General features: G+C 38.8%; 1 protein-coding gene across 1 annotated transcript in view; it reads left to right on the plus strand.

Annotated features, from left to right (window-relative positions):
- Positions 1-10,307, plus strand: part of TPRG1 (tumor protein p63 regulated 1) — a 139,015-nt gene extending 128,708 nt beyond the window's left edge. Inside the window, exon 6 of the mRNA XM_047788648.1 lies at positions 7,187-10,307. Within this exon, the coding sequence (XP_047644604.1) occupies positions 7,187-7,381 (195 nt within the window). The 3' untranslated portion in view covers positions 7,382-10,307. The remainder of the gene's footprint in view (positions 1-7,186) is intronic.
- The last annotated feature ends 10,041 nt before the right edge of the window (positions 10,308-20,348 follow it).

Raw genomic sequence — 20,348 nt, forward strand, 5'->3', positions numbered from 1 at the left:
GCTGTTGATAGGGAGATCCAAAAGCTTTTCTTGGAGCCCAGAATAGAGAATAGATAAATCCAAAGGGTGACAAATGTGATGACATTTGATGTGAAATTCAAGGTAAGAGTGATTTCCCATCAGAGCAGGTGGGAAAAGATATTTTCAGTTAAAGAAATGTGATTGGAAGCTGCAAATTATAAAGGTTTATAAAATCTTCTTAGGCAAAGAGTAGTTCACTTAAGTTAGAGTTTTAAGTGTGTGTGTGTGTATGTATGTGTGTGAATGGAATGGGATGAGGATGGAAATTAGGATTTGTAGGGAGTTCCCATTGTGGCTCAGCCATTATGAACCTGACAAGTATCCATGAGGATGCAGGTACAATCCCTGGCTTCGCTTAGTGGGTTAAGGATCCAGTGTTTCTGTGACTATGGGTATAGTCTGGCAGCTGCAGCTCTGATTTGACCCCTAGCCTGGGAACTTCCATGTGCCACAAGTGCAGCCATTAAAAAACCAAACCAAACCAAACCAAACCAAACCAAACCAATCCAAACCAAACCAATCCAAACCAAACCAAACCAAACCAAACCAAACCAAACAAAAGCAAACAGAAAGAAATTAGGATATGTAGAAACCTCCTGTTTATAGAAAAAGAGTTTCTGTCTCATCTTCTTTTTTCCCTCTACACATCTGACCAAACCCACAGTCATGGTGTCTCTATAAATATAATTCCAGGTAAAATGCACAAGTGTGATATAGGCATTCTGCTCAGCTGTGTGGCTTCCCAAGTGATTTCCATTGTTGGGTACTGGAGGGAATCATTCTGTATTCTAACCTGCTTCACTGGCTACTAGGGAGGCTGAAACCTGTAGCCTGAAGGCTTGGAAAACTGTCCAGCTAAGGAATGTGGGCCTGCAGGCATGAAACCTGGTCTCTTTACCCAGTGTAAACAGGAAGCTAGTGATGGTTGTAATAAAGAAAACTGAGACTCTAGGCAGTGAACTGCTGGCAGACAGCACCTGAAGCAAACCAGGGAACCAGTCGCTCAGCTGGTAAATAATGGCTGTAAAGTCAAGAACATTCAACACACACACACACACACACACACACACACACACACACACACACACACACACACACACTCTGCTATATTTTACCTTAACCAGCACGCAGGCACCATGTAACCCGAGTTGTTAAAACTTGACCCTCTGTTTTTGAGACTGGAATAAAAAAGGGAGCCAGGGGTGGGTGTATAAAAGCTTTTAGAGAAAAGTATGTGGCTAGTGGCATTCATATCAGATGACACCACGTTCCTGTCACACAGATTGAGTTCAGGTGCTTGAAATGCTCAAGAGCCAGCTTGGGGACTTGGCCTTTTGTCTGCCTCTCCTTTAATACACAGCTTGTCCCTTAGTCTTCACAGCCCCTCCTCTCTTTAAAAAGGCTCACAGAAATGACTAGAAATGACATGCATCTCACTCTAATGAAATGCCAAGATCATTGAGTATGAAATAGTGTCGACTTTTTCTTTTCAGCCCTCTGATTCTAAGGCCACAGAGACTTCTCATGAAATAAAACTCATGATGAGGACTAGGGGAGACATGCAGTAACCCAATTTGATGACTATACAAAATCTATGAAAAGATATCCTGACAATCCACAGAGTGTTGGCTCTGAAAATGTTGAGGCAAATTGCACTTTGGACTTTAGGAAATCATTTTTCAGTGATGACAATGATGATGTAGTCAATGATTTATTGACAATATTGATTATTGATAGTAGGTTTCCTTTAATGCCTTTGCAACAGGACTCCAAATTCCAGCCTCATCTTATTCACTTTCCCCAACCTTTCCTAAAATACATTAGCATGTGGCACATACACATAGACCTTATTACAAATCCTTTATTTATTAAAGTTAGTTTAATCTTTAGAACCAAACTTGGAGTTTGATGCTGTTAGTATTCTTATTTTATAGACAGGAAATTATAAGATTCAGAGAGGCTAGATAACTTGCCCAAGGTCACACAACTAGTGAGTGACATATTAGCAATGTAAGACCAGATCTGTTTGATCTTAATACTCATGCTACATCATGCTATATACTTCCTTTGTTCAGTGGTCCTCAACAGGAGATGATTTTACCCTTAGGGGTCATTGGCAGTATCTGGACAACACTTTTAGTAGCCACAACTGGGGTTGTGAAGCTACTGATACCTGGTAGGTAAAGCTAGGGATGCTGCTTTACTTCCTAAAATGCAGAATACATGTTCCCCTGTAGCAAAGAATTATCCACTCCAAAATGGCAATAGTTTTAAGGTAGAAAAACCTCGGATTAGTTGTATAGACAGATAGCCATACTTGTGACTCTAATTCTTAGACAACTGGATGGAATATTTCAGATGCATATATGAAATTCGATAGAATAAAAAATTAATTTTTGCCTTGAGTATTTGGGAAGGCATTGTGGAAAAGATAGACTCAAGCTTCGTTTTGAAGATAAGTAAGTGTGTGGGCGCTGTACATCTTTGTAGGTTGAATAGGCTATCAAAACAGAAGTTCATGGAAGTTCCTGTTATGACGAGTCTGACTAGTAGCCAGAAAGATGCAGGTTCAATCCCTGGCCTCGCTCAGTGGATTAAGAATCCTTCATTGCCATGATCTGTGGCGTAAGTCACAGAAGTGGCTTGGATCCTGCAATGCTCTAACTGTGGCATAGTGGCAGCTGCAGCTCCAATTCTACCCCTAGCTTGAGAACTTCCATATGCCATACACGCAGCCCTAATAAGCAAAAAAAAAGGCAGTGATTCTTAGCCAAATACAGTGGGTTTTTCCAAAAAAAAAAAAAAAAAGCAAAAGCTTTTAAAAAATAAAATCTTGACATTCCTATTGTGGCTCAGCAGTAATGAACCCAACTAGTATCCAGGAGGATACAGGTTCAAACCCTGGCCTTGCTTAGTGGGTTAAGGATTTGTCCTTTCTGTGAGCTGTGGTGTGGGTCACAGACACAGCTCAGATCTGGAGTTGCTGTGGCTGTGATGCAGGCTGGCAGTTGCAGTTCTGATTCCACCTCTAGCCTGGGAACTTCCAAGTGCCATGTGTGTGGTCCTAAAAAAATAATAAAAATAAATCAATCACTCAATCAATCGATCAATCCTACTCAGAACTCACATATATAGAACTGATAAAAGTAGAACAGCTCTAATAGATGTGGTTGTAGGGACTGAAGCTTACTTTTTACCTTTTCTTCCATACCTTCTCCCCAAATCCTCAGGTATCTGTTATTTCAACATTATTAGTTAATAGCACTTTCTTCCTTTTCAAAATAATTCTGGTTTGAATGATAAATTATATGGTCATTCGACATGTGAAGAAATCTAGTGTCCGAAGGAAAAAGGTTTGAAAATTACTGAGATTTTTTTTTCTCTATGCCTTTCAACATGAGGAACATAAATTCTTTCCTAAGTAGTAGAATTTTACTGCTCTTAGCAGCAATATTATAGAGGAGAGAAGATTGTAGGACTTAAGTCAGGAGGCCAGGGTCCAAGAACTTTCTCAGTAGTTGACTAGGTATTTGGCCTTGGACAAACCTCTGAAACTCTTGGACCCTCAGTTTACTTATTGGATCCCTGTCTATCACCCTCAATACCCAGCATCTTTTTTTCTTCTTTTTTCAGCCACACTCAGGGTATATAGAAGTTCCTGGTACAGGGATCAAATCTGAGCTGCAACCATGGCCTACACCACAGCTATAGCAATGTCATATCCTCAACCCACTGTACCAGGCTTGGGATCAAACCCACACTGCTGCAGAGGCAATGCTGGATCCTTAAACCACTGCACCACTGTGGGAACTCCAAGGCCTATCATCTTGTACAGAAGAAGTTTTCTAAATTTGTTGATTTCAATCCTTGCCTTCCATTCTATCTTGTTTAAGCTCTTAGCTTTAGGAATATTGGTTTTGGCTTCTGGATCTATATTATTATGGAATTGTCAACTATAGAAATAGACTTTTCATCTCTATAGTCTTCATTCTCTTGGCTCATGTATCCAGCTGAGTACTGTAAATCTCTAAGAGGCTTACTCATTAGACATCTCAGACAACATGTCTACACCTCACCACCTCTAACCCCTACACACCAGGCCTTCTCAACTCAATAATGATGACACTATATAGTCACTCAGAAAAAAAATCTAGGTGCCATCATTGATTTCTCTGTTCTCTTAACGCACTATGTTCAATTATACTAGCAAATTCTGTGGCTCTACCTCCCAAAACTATCCCTAATTCAACTAGTTCTCATGTTCTTCACTGCAATCCTGATCTAAGGCACCATCATGTATTACCTTGATCAATGAAATGACCTCAAGTGCATCCTATCTTTCTACTTCCACTCTTGGCCCTAAGAGTAAATTCTTCACACAGCAGGCACAATCATTAAAACTAAAAAAAATAAAAACAAAAAACATCTTGAACTTCTTAAAATCTCTTCAATCTGACAGAGGAATGGATAAAGAAGTTGTGATAAATATAAACAATGGAATATTACTCAGCCATAAAAAAGAATGAAATAATGGCATTTGCAGCAACATGGATGGACCTAGAAATGATCATACTGGGTGACATTTGTCAGACAGTGAGAGACAAACATCGTATTATATCACTTGTATGTGGAATCTAAGCAAAGGATACGAATGAACTTATTTTCAGAACAGAAGCAGTCTTTGAAAAATTTATGGTTACCAAAGGGGACAGGTCAGGGGGAAGGGACACATGGATAGGGGTTTTAGAGGGAAATGTTCTAAAATTAGGCTGTACAACTATAAATATAATAAAATATAAAATATAAAATAAAATAAATTTATAAAATAAATAAATAAAACATAATATAATTGATTGAATTATTAAATATTAAAAAAACAGCCAAAGTAAGCCAGCAGGTTAAAAAAAAATCTCTTCGATCTGTGCTCCTTAATATAACTCTGAAGATTTTTTTGTGCCTAGTGCTTCAACCTCTTCCTTGTGGTCACTGTAATCCAGCCTTACAGGCAGACTTTTTTGTTGTTGTTCCTTGAATACACTATGCTCATCCCTACCTCACAGCTTTTGCAGGTACTGTTGTTTTCTTCCTGGAATACCTTCTTCACATTAATGCCTTCTCTTCACCATTTGGGCTCAAGTTTCACTTCCTCAGAAAGACTTGTCATGAAGACAGTCTATGTAAGGAACCCTGAATTTCAGGACTCTATTATTCCCTAACCACATTTGATTTTCCTCCTAGAGTTTATCATGATCAAAAATCCTTTTCTGATTTTACTTTTTGTCTCCTTACCACAAGCATGTGTAAGCTCCATGAGAGGAGGATTCCTGTCAACCCATTCACAGCACTTAGAACATTCCTGGAGTGTAATGTAGGTGATTTTAGATGCTCCTTCATCTGTTAGTGACACGGAGGGTTAGTTTACAGCACTGATAGAAATAACTCATACACACACAGAAAATTAAAGCAGCTAAAACAAAAATGGCACTTGGTAAACCTAAAGAGCTAATAATAAGCAAACTGAAAACTCACATACTATTTTTGGCATTGAGAAGCAAGTTTTGGCCTGAGAAAAGTTAGTCTCAATAGAGTCAAACATGGAATCACACTAACAACTAAAATCAAACTGAGGAAAATGATAAAACTGAAAATAATAATCATCAGAAGAAAACTTACAATGGCTAAATTTTAAATGGACAACAATCAAATTTTTGTTGTAGATATTGCATCGAAGGAATCCATCCAGGGGAAAAATTCATTAAAAAAGAGAAGATAAAATGGAAAGAAAAAATAATTATTTAAGCCTTGGTTTTTAACATGGAAATGATGATACCTTATTTACTTCCCTAATATGTTTATGCTGGAATGAGACAACTGATGTAAAAGAACTTATTGGAAATACAAAGATATGAGCTTTCCTGATTCATTTCCTTCTTTATATCTCTGTTTGGAATGCTCCCTGAATTATACTCCTCTTAACCCAATTCAACTTGACTAAAAAAAGGAATTTTTTTCACTCATTTAACTTAAATTTCAAGGTAGGCCGATGTAGTAATGCAAATGGCTTTGTGAGAAATTCCTCTCTCCCTATGTCTTAGCATTGCTGGTTTCAGTCTCAGTCAGGTTCTCACCATGTGTGGCACCCATGACCATGAACATTTCTGGGATTGGAAATGTTCACAAACACATTGGTCATGTGTCTATACCTGAGCCAGTCTCTGTGACCAGAGAAATTGATTCCTCTGATTAATTAGGACCGAGTCATGTGCTAAAGTCAGCTTTACTTAAATTATTTGGACTAAATGGAAGAGTGTAGTTCTGCAAAGGAAAACTGAGGTACTCTTATTGGAAGAAGAATCTCAAATGGAGGAAAAGATGATGGCTTGGAAAGAATAGCAGCTCTTAACTAAGCCCTCTCTAACTGCATTTCACCTGTTAAAACCCCATTAACCCTAAAAGGATTGTCTCAAAAGTCTCCTTTTGAAGTTGTTTCTGGTCCTCTAACCATGTATGATTTCTCCCTCTTTTTTGTTCTTTTAGCATTTTGTGCTTCTCTTTGCTGTTAATTTTTGTGAACTTTGGGCAATCATTACAGGTTCACTTTTTGTTTTCTTTTCTTTCTTTTTTTTTTCTTTTTCTTTTTTTGCCATGTCCACAACATGTGGAATTTCCTGGGCTAGAGATTGAACCTGCACCACAACAGCAACCTGAGCTGCTGCAGTGACAATGACAGATCCTTAACCCACTATGCCACAGGGGAACTCCACAAGTTTATTCTTTATATGATTATAGTGTCACTTCTTTGAGGGCAGAGACTATGTCTCACTTGTCTTTAAATCTTCAGCAGCACCCGACAGGTGTCTGCTTCATAATAGACTGTGAGCAAATATTTATTAAACTAACTTCTTAATGTTGCACAAATTATGGATGATGAAAATCAAACAAGATGCGACAGCTAATTTTATTATGTACATAATTTATTAACTGATTCATTTATTAAAAGGCCAACAGAAGCATTGTTAATGGTTCTGAAAGATGATTTACATTTAAGAAGTAAGAATAACTGCATCCCAGAAGAGTGGTCAACTTTTGTGAGGACTGGCCGGGGAGGGGGTGTCTCCAGACCTACTCTGCGTTCACTAACTCTGTGCTTTCTTTTCCTCTTCAGTTGTCTGGGTTCACGTGTAAGCTCATTCCAGCGATCCGGAATGCCCACAAGAATTCCACTGGATGCGAAGGAGGAAAGGGGTTGATTGTGTTAACTGAACCCATTTTGATTGAGACCTACACGGGGCTGATGTCATTCATTGGAAACCGCAACAAACTTGGCTATGCCCTGGCCCGGGGAAGCATTGGTTTTTGACACTCTCTTTGGAAGATAAGTACATCATCCATAGATACATTATTATTGAAAATTCTGTTTCAGCCTACCATATTTTTTGATTGAAACACTTACTTTTAAGTAGTATTAACATGATTTTGAATATTTAGTATCTTAGGAAATATAAAGCTTGATTAGACTGATAGATGCACTCTTCCAAGCTCATACAAGAATAAGCACATCTCCTAAAATCAGAAAATAAATTGTCCTAAGCCCATCAAGCAATGCTGTCTAATGAATGCCTGATCATAAACTCAGGGCAGACCCTCTGGGTTCTTGTCCTTCTGTCCTCTAAATGTAGGCATGTTCTGGGTCTTGATCTTCAGCCTTCTGATCCCAATCTTCTCATGCACTGAGGTCTTGATCTATATTATTTTATCTCCCTTCTTTATGACCAGGGCTTCCAAATCCATATTCCCATTTCTGGTATTTTTTCAAGATTCAGTTTTGCATTCCTGTCTGCTAGTCATCTATATCACTTTTCCAATGGCCACATACATTCAGCATCTTCAAAATCCTGTATTTCTCTGTGATTTTTTTTTAATGATACAATTCTCCATCCCTGAAATCCATCAATTTTGATGGCTTTAAATTCTTTGCCAAATACATTCCTTATAGTTTCTGTCAGTCTGTTTGGACTGCTTTAACAAAATGCCACAGACTGGGTGGCCTCTAAACAATATGTTTATTTCTTACAGTTCTGGAGGCTAGATTTCTGAGATTAGCTCAGTAGCGTGAGCCCCTCTTTTGAGATTGCAGACTTCTCATTATTATCCTTACAGGTAAAGGGGCAAGGGAGTTGTGCTTCCTTTATAAAGGCATTAACCTCCTTCCAGAGATTTCAGCCCTCACAACCTTATTACCTGAATCTTCCCCACCTCTTATTATGATGTCAGCATGTAAATTTGAGGGAGGGGGCACAAGCATTCAGACCGTATGTGACTTAGTATTGGACCCAGTGCCCAGATATCAAACTTAAAATTTTTCATTCTTCTTTCAAAATTCTTCATCTATTCCTTCTCCATTGTATTCTCATAAGTATGTTATTCGATCACTTTTTCGTTCCTGTTTACCTAGATAATTGCTGTAGCCTTTTAATTAGTATTCCCTACTCCCAGGCTGATCCTCTTCCAATTCAGCAGGCACTTGGTTTCCAGATTCCTAAAGTGGAACTTGATCATATCATTTACTGCTCAAAAGCTTCCAATGACTATTTCCTTTCGCAGTTTTTTGTTTGTTCACACATTTTGTTTTTTTCAGTATCAGACTTTTCCTTCTATTGAAATCTGTTTCAGGTGCCCAATATATAAGACAGATAGAAAGAAGTAGGAGCACTCTGATTGACATAAAAATAAGCATGTCAGTGACCTCAGAAATGCCCCCTGCGGAATGTCTATGGATCCAGAGGATTTAAGAAGCATGTTTTCAAAAACACGGTCCTAATTCATCCTGTTTCCATTTTCTTTTCTTTTGTATTTCCTTTTTGTCTCTCCCTGACTTATGTCTAATTTTGAACAACTCAGGAGATTAACTCATTTGTTTTCAACTCTAAAAGATTTTCTTTTTCAATTTTATTGTGTTTTTAAGTTTATTTTGAAAAGAAGTTTTTAATGTTGAATGCCATAAACAGTATTATAATCAGATTTTTGCCTGTCCCAAGACTCAAAGTTGAGATACCTTGGCTTGTACTCAAGTTAAAAATTCCAGCTTTTGGGGGGGCGGGGCTTATGTGAAGTTCATTTTTAACGTCTTTTTTCCAACATGCTTACTTCCTCAATTTCCAAGATTTGTCCTCTGATAGTTTACAAATATCAATTTGATGGAGGCATTCAAAATCCAAACCTTGAAGAACTCTCATTTTATTTTGGCTTTATCTTTGTTTACTTCCATTATTGTTTCTCTCCCTCCCTCTCTTTCCACTCTCCAGCACCCACTTTTCCCCCCCATAATGGCAAATATTGTTACAATCCCCAAGGCAGGGAACTTCTATTTAGACTGTAAAAGGAAATGTTGAAATCCTTAGCTGTCCTGTCAACAGTAGTGGAATGAAAAGTCGTTGGATTATTTTGGCAGTGGTTCTGAAGTAGGCACAATTGGCAAATTATTATGACATCGCTGCCCGAAAATCCCCATTTTGCCTCAAGATAGTGGCATTTGTTGGCAGAAGCCTCTGAAATGTCCAGCACATTCTCTCTCAAGTTACCATTTAAGGATCAGTCTAACAATTGACTTCTTTCTGCATATTCATTCCCTTTGTAACCTAGGCTGGACTCTTCCCAAATGACCTTCGAAAAGACACAGTGTAACATTATCAATGGAGCACATCAGAAAAGATGAGAGGAAGGAGATGTCTCTTAGCCCTGAGGTCCAGTGGGTAACTATAGGGCACCAAAGATATTTAGTGTGGAGAAGAGTGATCTCAGAGATGACATGAGACCTATCTTCACATTTCACACAGACTGTCCTGTGGGAGTATTCCAGAAACTTATAAATGGGATCTAGAAAACAGGATTATGACCAGAGGATAAGAGAAGTCAGGGATTTAGATGATAGTTTAAGATAAGAAAGAACTTCTTATAGTTAGAAATGCCCAAAGATGTGATGGTTGTTCCTTCGAAGAGTGAGTCCCCCCAAAACTTGATGTGTGCAAGTAAGGACTAGATAAAGTGTACATTGTGAAAAGGATTTCTAAAGAGAGGACTGATAAAATCCTTTAAAGCCAGAGATGTTATGATTATCCAATTAATTGTTGCTAATGATTAGGTAATAGACTTTTTTTCTTCGGAAAGAGTTGAATCAGTGATGTGAGACCATGGAAAATTACCTTCACTTTCCTAAGGTTTAATTTCCTCTTTTGTAAATTTGGGACAGTGTGCTCTCTTCTGCCCACTTCATAAAGATCTTGTGAGGAGTCAATGAAATAAGTTTAAATTATTTTATTAAATAAAAATCACTGAGTATCTGCCTGTCAGAGTGATGTCATTTTGGCAGCAGAAACTGGGGCAATATCCAAGAGAATTGAATTCAGTTCTTCTGGGAATTGTTTCTTGGTCACTCTGGACCTACTGAGCATCTTTTTCCCATTGACATGTGATATTCTCACATGGGTTCCTTGTCCATAAGCTTGACAGGCAACCAAAACCCACAAACCAGGAGACCTATATGCACACCTAGGCTTTTCCTGCAGACTATCATCTGAATTATACCAACAAAGGGGCATCGTACGTCTGATTGGGAATAAGATTAGATATAAGAGACATTAAGTAGAAAGAATATCATCATAAAAATGTCATGGTTGGCCATATTCTCTATCTGATCTTTATCCATTCAGGAAATCCAACTAGAAAGCCCCCAATAAATCTCCTTTCAGCAATCTCGGACATCTCTATTGCCAAAATGCTCTTCATCTTCTGATACATCTTGGGTAGTTCTGATGGTGAGAAAGTTCTCTTTCTGTTCATTTAGATTCTATAACACTCATCTGCCATCTCTTTCATTTAAAAACAAAATTACTTTGACAAGTAGGTTGATCTTGGGTTTCCATACCTGAAAGAGGGGCATTTCGGTTATAGAAGCAAAGGCTGATGTGTTCTCTAACCCTTACTGAAAGGGGACCTGTTAAGAATCACCATGTCCGACCTCCAAGTGGACTGTTGGGCCTCTTTGGAGGTCTGACCTTTGGCCATCCTCTAAGGCAGAAAAGAGAAGCCAATTCATAAATTCTGGGTCTTTTGCCTTGAACTGCATTCTCATTGTCCCTTTGCTGAAGCATTACCAAGGAAGCCAATTCACAGAGCCTGGGGGCTAAGGAAGAGTAGAAACTGTCTAATCCAGTGCTTTCGTTTCACAGAACACTGAACAAAGACCTAGACACTGGAAAGAAATTGTTCAAAAAACAGATGGTGAATTTTTGGCAATTCTGGGATTAAATTTGAAAGTTTCCAATCTCCGATTTCAACCCCACCATTCTTTCCAGATATCTCCATTCCCAGGACAAGGCATGTCATCTCTATCAGTGTATCATAGTTTCTGAGTTAGTTCTGAGGTGGGAAAACAATAGGTCATCGTTGTTTGGGGGGAATTTCCAGAAATTACCTGTATTTTCTTAAAGGCTAAGGTCAGTCATAGTACTCTCTGGTTTCCTATCTGATCACAAAGCCCAAACAAAGCTGCGGAAGCCAGCAGAGCCAGCAGATATCTTGTAAGGCAGCTTTACCTCTGCCTGGCATTTTGCGGGGCAGGAGAGGGGAGGGCCAAAGTATTAAATTCAGGCTTAAAAGCTCCTCAGAAATTCTTTACACACAAGAGACCAAGCTGGAGAAAAGAAGATGACTCGTGCCAAGGGGAAGAAAGAGAGAGACTAATGCCTGTGGTTTTCAAAGGTTAACAACAAAAAAAGCCCGAGTATTTGCACAGAGATGAATGCTCATTGGCTCCTGGCCAACAATTATACAAGGGCTTGTGCCCACATCCTGTAGCTGTGGTTTAGGGACGCTGCTCATGAGTGACTTCTTATGTTTAGTGGCAGGAAACTTTAGTCACTGATGTGTAAACTCACCTTTGGTCTGCACCTCCCACAAAGTGCTCTGCAGGCAGTTAGGGGACCCAGCCTCCCGATTTCCTTGCAGATACCAGTTTCTCAGGGACTAGGGAAAAACTCAGCTTAAGGCCTTGGGAGCGACTAAGACTTGATCAATACTTAACCTTATTCCATTCTATTTTAGCAACCCCTTAAGATAATTCTGGAGCCACAAGAAGGAATTATGATAGCTTCTGCTAAACCCTCTCTTTAGCCTCAAAACAAAAGACAAAAAAAAAAAGGAAAGAAAGAAAAAGTGCTTTCTTTCACTTTAGGGCTACAATGGGAAATATGAGAGGCCAAGTTATGAGGTTCCTTCTGAGCCTGGATCTTGTAGCTTATGAGCTATTTTACACTCATTTTAAAATGTTCTTAGTAAACATCTCACAAGTCTCCTTTTCAGTGAAGCCAAATGGAATTTGCAAGAAATCACTCAAAAAGCAGATGGTAAGTTTTGGGCCAAAGAGGGATTAAATACTGAATCTTCCATTTTTCCACTCCTAGCCACTGCTCTTCCATATATCCTCATTCCCAGGAGAGGCATTATCATCTAAATCAGTGTATGGCAGTTTTCATCTAAACCGGTATATCATATGTGAGATGTAATGTGAGAAAACAGTAAGTCCAGTTTAATGAACCCTCATGTGTTAGGTAGATACGAGAGATCGTGATGCTACATTATGGGTAGAGAGTATGTTGAGATCAATTTCTCTGAGTTATTACCTTGTATCTCACACCCTGTCCATAGTGCCTACTCCCTACATCTCAGAAACTACTTTTTTTTTTTCCTTTTATATTCCCTGCTCACTCTCAATTGAGACTGGAAGGACACTTAAAGGCCATCTCATTTAGCTTCTTACCTATTGCAGGAATGCCCGTGACCAAGACACATGCAGTAGAAGCAGACTCAGCTTCTGCAAAACCTTCCCAGGGTAGGGAATTCCTTGCTTCCTACAGCCGAGCAACTGCAGTGAGTAGAAGCTTTTTCTAACTATTACTTCCAGATTCTTCCTCCCTGGAGATTTATCTCTTTGGTCCTTGAGCTTCCTTTGAAGTTACTGCAAGTAAATCAATTTCCTATTTACCATGGCCATACTTCAAATAAAGGCAGCTAACTGGTGCTCTCCCCAAAACTAGTTTTATTTATTTATTTATTTTTGACATAAAAACCCCACTTGCCACAACCATTCTTCAGATGATGGATTATCCAGAGACCTTACTGAACTTACCTCTTGGTCATGGACTAGTCTGTGGGTTAACCTTTCTTTTGAAATATTATATTCAACACTGGCATGGCAGTTAAAATATAGGCTGACCAGTGCAAGTTAGAATAAAGTTGCTCTTCTTTTGCCAATATCCTTTTATTAATGAAATCCAGGTTGTCTTTATCATACTATTTATTCACATGAAGCTTATGGTCAACTTTATACTATCTATAATATATAGTATACTTTTCTGGTTCAATAATCTCATTTAAGGAACAAATGAGGCCACTATAGTATGGTTTACTTGCAATGAACGTATATTAGCTCCTAGTAATCACTGCTTTTATTTATTTATTTAAATTTTTTTTTTTCTTTTTAGGGCTGCATCTGTGGCATGTGGAAGTTCCCAGGACAGGGGTTGAATCGGAACTGAAGCTGCTGGCCTAAGCCACAGCCACAGCAACATGGGATCCAAGCCTCATCTGTGACCTATACTGCATCTGCAGCAATGCAGGATCCTTAGCTCACTGATTGAGGACAGGGATCCAACCCACATCCTCATGGATACCAGTTGGGTTTGTTACCTGCTGAGCCACAACAGGAAATCTTGCTTTTTTCTTTTTTGACATTTAAATTTCTTTTTCCATGGAGTTCCCGTCATGGCTCAGTGGTTAACGAATCCGACTAGGAACCATGAGGTTGCAGGTTCGATCCCTGGCCTTGCTCAGTGGGTTAAGGATCCAGCATTGCCGTGAGCTGTGGTGTAGTTTGCAGACGCAGATTGGATCCCGCGTTGCTGTGGCTCTGGTGTAGGCCGGTGGCTGTGGCTCCCATTCGACCCCTAACCTGGGAACCTCCATATGCCCCAGGAGCGGCCCGAGAAATGGCAAAAAAAAAATAATTATTTTTCCTAAAGTATCTGTTTAATATCTTATCCTGAGTCAGTGTCAAACTTCTTATTCTCTAGTGTCTGGCAACCAGCATTATTTTGAATAGCATCTTTTTCTTTCTTTAGTCTAGAGAACAAAGTGGGAGTGGTTACCATGTTGGGCAGTGAAGCCAAAGCAGTTATCAGAGTGGTTTATTCCACAGAGATCTTTGGCATTGGTTAGCTGATGGTTTTGTCTCCAGAGCAAAAAGGGATGGGAAGTCCACTCAAGTCTTATTTGGTCCATAAAGGCAAGAGTAAACTGAAGTCTGACTTGATTTAGCATCTACCACCCCATGATATCATTATTCTCAACAAATTCAGATTGTCCAATTTAATGGCAGCTGTTCCCACTATCATTTTTGGCCTATTGAGAATAGCCATAATGAAGCTGTTTAAGAATAGTCGGTTTCTCTTCATAAATGCATGTCTCATGGCCTTGGTGAAGGAATTAAGTGTCTCTGGATCTTTTGACGGGAGAAAGAGAGTAATGGAGAAGCTTTTACATCATAAATCTATTTGAGCATCACAGTCGCCCTAAGCCTTTGGATTCTTTCCCCTAGCATTTTAACTTCATTCAGTGTATACTTCCTTTGTGTTCATCTTTTAGTCAATAATCCAAGAAAACTGTTGGAGCCATTTTTAGTGACTCAGACACATTGAATCCATAATCTTATTGCACTCTGATCAATAAATGTTCCTCGGGGGAGTTCCCGTCGTGGCTCAGTGGTTAGAGAATCCGACTAGGAACCATGAGGTTGAGGGTTCGATCCCTGGCCTTGCTCAGTGGGTTAAAGGATCCGGTGTTGCCGTGAGCTGTGGTGTAGCTTGCAGATGCAGATCGGATCCTGCATTGCTGTAGCTCTGGTGTAGGCCGGTGGTTACGGCTCCGATTCGACCCCTAGCCTGGGAACCTCCACATGCCGCAGGAGCGGCCCAAGAAATGGCAAAAAGACAAAAAAATAAAACAAAATAAAATAAATATTCCTTGGTCCAACCTTATATTGCTTCCACTTAGACCTGGTATGCTTAAGATCCTTTCCCTTCTGTGTTATCCAGTTTTCTGTTGGTACACAGTGGCAAAACTTCACAATTTTTTAGGGGCATATTACACCTTCTCATGAATAACATTTTTTAACTTGTCAGAAGTTGAATTTGGTTACAGGTCTAGAAATAATGCATAGTGAGAATGGATTACTGTCATTTAATCAGGTGCTGATTCCAACTACAATTGTTGATCCAGATATAAGATTTTTTTTTTTTTTTTTCTTGAGAGAGACGATAAATTCCCTGGTACCTGCTATGCAGTTTTTGATCTGGCAAGTTTTTTTGTTTTTTGTTTTTATCCTTTTACCTGATATTAAAACTCCTTGAGGGCAATTTGCTTTCAGTTGTTAGGACTAGCAATATACTTAGCAATGTAATCAACCTTATAAACTTACATCATATTCTAATCAATAGGAAACTTGAGTGATCTGTTCTGTAAGACAGCACTTTGGTCTGTTTTACTGATGATATCATGTGTTGATATAACCAGGTGAAAAGGAAGTAGCAACTATTCTAACACTTTTGTGTCACATGCATGGAAGTATATATCCCCCAAATTCTGAGGATTTTGTCTCTAAGAGTCACATTGGTGACTTTTCTGATACATCATTGGTCCAGGACATATCAAGATACACCTCCTAAGGCAAATGGCAGATTTCTGCTCTCATATTACTAAGAAAAAGTCACAATGGGGTTCTTCAGACCTTGGAGGCAACACATATTTCATTTGGGTCCTCGATTTGAACCTACTGACCAAGTAATCCAAAAGGTTTCTAGTTTTGAGTTAGGGACAAAACAGGAAAAGGATCTAGAATAGGTGCAAACTGCTGTGAAAGCTACTTTGTCACCCCAGTAGATCCTATGGTGCTTGTAGTATCTGTGGCAGATAGAGATGCTGCAGGGACCATTTGGCTAGCCTCTCCAAGTGAATCACTGGATAGAGCTTAGGGTTAAGAAAAGATATTCTGTTTTCTTAGATAACAGTTTTGCTTTTGCATCACTATTGCACCCTAGTAGAGACTGGGCCCTTGACCCTACATCACTAAGTTGCAATGCAATAAGCTGCCTATAATGAACTGGATGTTGCCTGACACACTAAGTCATAAACTTGGATATACACAGTAGTACTCTACTATGTTACCTATTAGAGGTGATATACACCTGACCAGGCTCAAGCAGCTCCTGAATACCAAGTAAGTCTCATGAGTAAGTGTCCCAGAGAACCATGGTACCAATTTCTACTACATGTTCTTCTCTCTCTCTCTCCCCACACTTATGGCTTCATGGAGAGTTCTGTACAACCAATAGACTAAAGGAGGAAAAATAAGCTGATTTATGAATGTTCCTGCTTGATATGCTGCCTCACCTGGAAGTGGACAGCTGTGGCATCTACTTTTTGGTGGTCCTGAAAGATGATAGTGAAGAATATTCCTCCTAGTGGTCATAATAATTGGAATTCCATTTCCATGCTCTGCTTCAAGACTACTTTCCATTCTATTACCGAGGAAAAAGATCTGGACTAAGGATATCATCCAGTTACTGCCACGCATATCTCACAAACCCACTAGAGGTGTTTTTTGTTTGTTTGTTTGTTTGTTGTCTTTTTTTCCTAAAAAAAAAAGGCAAGCCATTTCTTCCATTTTGCCTCTATCTGGTTGGGTTCATTTTCATGTAATGTACACCATTTCACCATTTTAAACACAAATTATTTTAATATATTAAATTAACTATTTAGAACATTGTTTCAAAGGCTGGAGGCACAAACTCTAGGCTGGAACTCCCAGAACAACACTGCAAAGTTGGCCCATCCAGAGATTAGCTATCTCTGCCATACATAAGAATCTAGGCAATCAGGAAATTTCTGTCACAACAGTAGGTAGCAGTATCACATGCCCTAGCTACAATTCATAGGAGATTTCACTGACACGGCTGGCTCCAGAACCACATTGCATCTCCTCAATTTGTACCAGCAGAATGAATGTGACACATTCCATCCCCTTCCTCCTTACTTACTTTAAAGCAGGACATGGGAAAGGCATTCTGTTTCTTCCCCTTAATAGTAATTGCAAGAATTTACCAAGTGTCTATAGGTACCAGGCACTGTGCTAAGTACTTTGCATGTATTATATCCATGTGTCTGAAACAAATCTCTCAATATAACATTAATGTCACCACCTCCATTTTGAAATGAGGAAAGCGAAGTACAAAAAGGCTATGAAACTTGGCCAAAGTTCTGTACTTATTGGTAGAAGACCTGGATTAAATTAGAACATAATCATATTCAGGATCTAGCTCCAAAGGAATGTGAGAATTATAATGTTTAGCTTTCTAACCTCTGCAGTTCAAAAATAATGCCTTCTAGAACAAGGTTGGTATAGATGTTGAGCTGGCCATTTTACTGAATCCACAACCTGACTTATATTTAAAATAACCATTAAACTGTTTTTTTGCCCTGACTATAAATGCCTTGAAGGTATCCACATTTCTCCTCTACCCCAGAACCTTACTTATATTGATAATCAGTAAATGTGTTTTATGAGGCTGATCCCATAAGCATTTTGGTTTCAACTCGTGTCAGCAACACACGTTTAATCTTTCATGAAACTGCCACGTTTTGTAGCCTGGTTTTACAAGGCAGGAGACCAACTGAGGTCTTCTCCCTGCCTTTAGAAAGAAATATTATTTTACCAAAAGTCTTTTTATTCCCTAGATTTTTGTTGTGGTTATATCAAAAGCACATAAAGACACTCAGAATGTGTCATAGATACAGAAAGTGATAAATGCCATTTTACTGGGGTACAAACTAATCATGAAGAAGACTAGCTGAGTGATGCCCAGGGCAATAGTCAGGAGTCTTTCGGTTTTAGAACAGAGTTGGGTTAGCAGAAGGGTAGGCCACACCTAGAATGAGCAGAATATGATGAGCTGGTAGATTCTCTGGCCAGAAGAAGTGTGTCAGGAAGAAGCGATGAATTGAAGTGCTCCTGGGCACCCATTAGCTCCAAGGAGAGTGAGCTGCAAGCAGTAGAGACAAGCCATGTGATTCTTGTGGCTTTTCAGATTAAGATTCCAACAGTAGCAGTAGGGAACGTAGGAAGTAAAAATGACTTCCACAGGAACTAGAATGTGTTCAGATTTGGATAAGTTGAATACGAGGGGTTATGGGACATAGTGAAAATATTTCTCTCTAATCAACAGGTACATGTGAAGGCATGTTGCTCAGGAGACAAAAATCTTTGGCTAGAGATAAAGGTCAGGGAGTCAACCAAGAATGAGTGGTAGTTGAAACCTTAAGTGTGGATAAAATTGCAGTAAGGATACAGAACTTTCTGCAATAATGGAAAATTCCATAAGTCTATGCTGTCCAACACAGTAGCATTAGTCATGAAATATTGCAGATGAGACTTGGGGCCTGAACATTTATTTTATTTTAATGAATTGAATTTCATAAAGCCACATGTGTCTAGTGGCTATCCTATTGAAGAGCACAGGTAGAGGAATGAAGAAAAAAATGCTGAGCGTGAAAATATTTAATAATGTTAGTATTAAATATCTGAGGTTGTATTGATGACACCAAAGAGAAGAGAACACATGGATTTTTGAGGTTTTTTTCCCTCCCATATTTTATCAAATGGTAAAGAAAATTAAACAATACAAAAGAGCTGTGTTGGAAACCAACAATTTCCCTGCTCATCTCTTCCCACTTCTAGCTTAGTGGTAAGTTATTCCAAGAGACTTTCTTTCTAGTTCTGCTAGTAGTTACCTCCATAACTTTGAAAACTGTTTCTCTTTCTCTGTATTGATTTATCAGTGTCAGATATTATCTATTGACTTCCTTCTATGAAAGGAAGGTCTTTCCCATTCCTCCTTACATGTTTGTTATTTTCACTTTCCTGTTGATAAAATGTGTTACTTAAATAATATGTTTTCAACTCTATTTCCCTATCAACTTTAGTTTCTATCTCATCTCCCTTCTATGAAAATAAAGGTGTTGGGTTCCCATCATGGTTCAGTGGTTAATGAATCTAACTAGTATCCATGAGGATGCAGGTTCCATCCCTGGCCAGACTTGGTGAGTTAAGGATCTGGTGGTGCCGTGAGCTGTGGTATAAATCACAGATGCGGCTTGGATCCAGCATTGCTGTGGCTGTGGTGTAGGCCAATTCAGCCCCTGGCCTGGGAACCTCCATATTCCACAGGTGTGGCCCTAAAAAGCCAAAGAGAAAGAAAGAAAGAAAGAAAGAAAGAGAAAAAACAAAATAAAGGTGTCAGTAGGAGAGAACTCTAGCTTTATCCAGCAACTCTTTTTTTTTTCCTTGCCTTTTGTCAAATATGCATTTACTTCTACCATATCCAGGTTATAAACATTTACATTTTGTTCTGGAATCATATTCAGTGTGTCACACTTGTCTGCACTTAGTGATTCTAAGGAAAGAAGTGATTGGGCTTGTGGAAGGAGGGATGTAAGAGATTATATGCTGTTCTGCTTTCATTCTCTGTTTTACTCTGTACAGAGATGATAACTTATTGTCTATAGGTCTCAAAATTTATCGTATATTATCTTATGATTTTCTTATAAGCTAAGTTATTAATATCTTTGTTTTGAAGATAACAAAATTGAAATCAAAATAAGTAAAATGACTTGACCAAGGTCATATAACTGGGAAGTAGAGCAGTTGACAGTCAAGTTAGGTTTTCTGATGACATATCACCTCATAAATCTGTTCTTAGTAAAATTTCCTAACCATTCAAATTTGCAAAAAAAGAAAAAGAAAAAAAGTAGAGAAATTTGAAGAAAAAGAAAAAGTCTGGGTTGGTTGTCTTGATTCAGGTTTGAAATCCATAGTTCATGTTTGAGTAGAGAAATCTGAAGCAGTTTCAAAGAACTGTAGAAATGCCTCCAGGCACCTGTGTGCTTCATGAATCCAAGTTGGTAAATGCTTACCTATCAGTGAAGAATCATCCAACATTAAACTAACCTTTACCAAGTACTCATATGCTAGTGTCTGAGTTAGGATATTTCATACTCATTATCTTATTAATCCTTCACAGCAGTTCTTAAAGTAGAGAACATGTTAGAGATGGAATTAAGTAATTTGAAGTTCAATAACTCATCCCTATCATTCAGTCTATTCCTTCCATAAAACGGGCTAGAATAACCTCTCCTCCAGATATTTTGCAAAGGTGCAT

Source organism: Phacochoerus africanus, chromosome 1 (genome assembly GCF_016906955.1).
Source record: "Phacochoerus africanus isolate WHEZ1 chromosome 1, ROS_Pafr_v1, whole genome shotgun sequence".
Classification (NCBI taxonomy): Eukaryota; Metazoa; Chordata; class Mammalia; order Artiodactyla; family Suidae; genus Phacochoerus; species Phacochoerus africanus.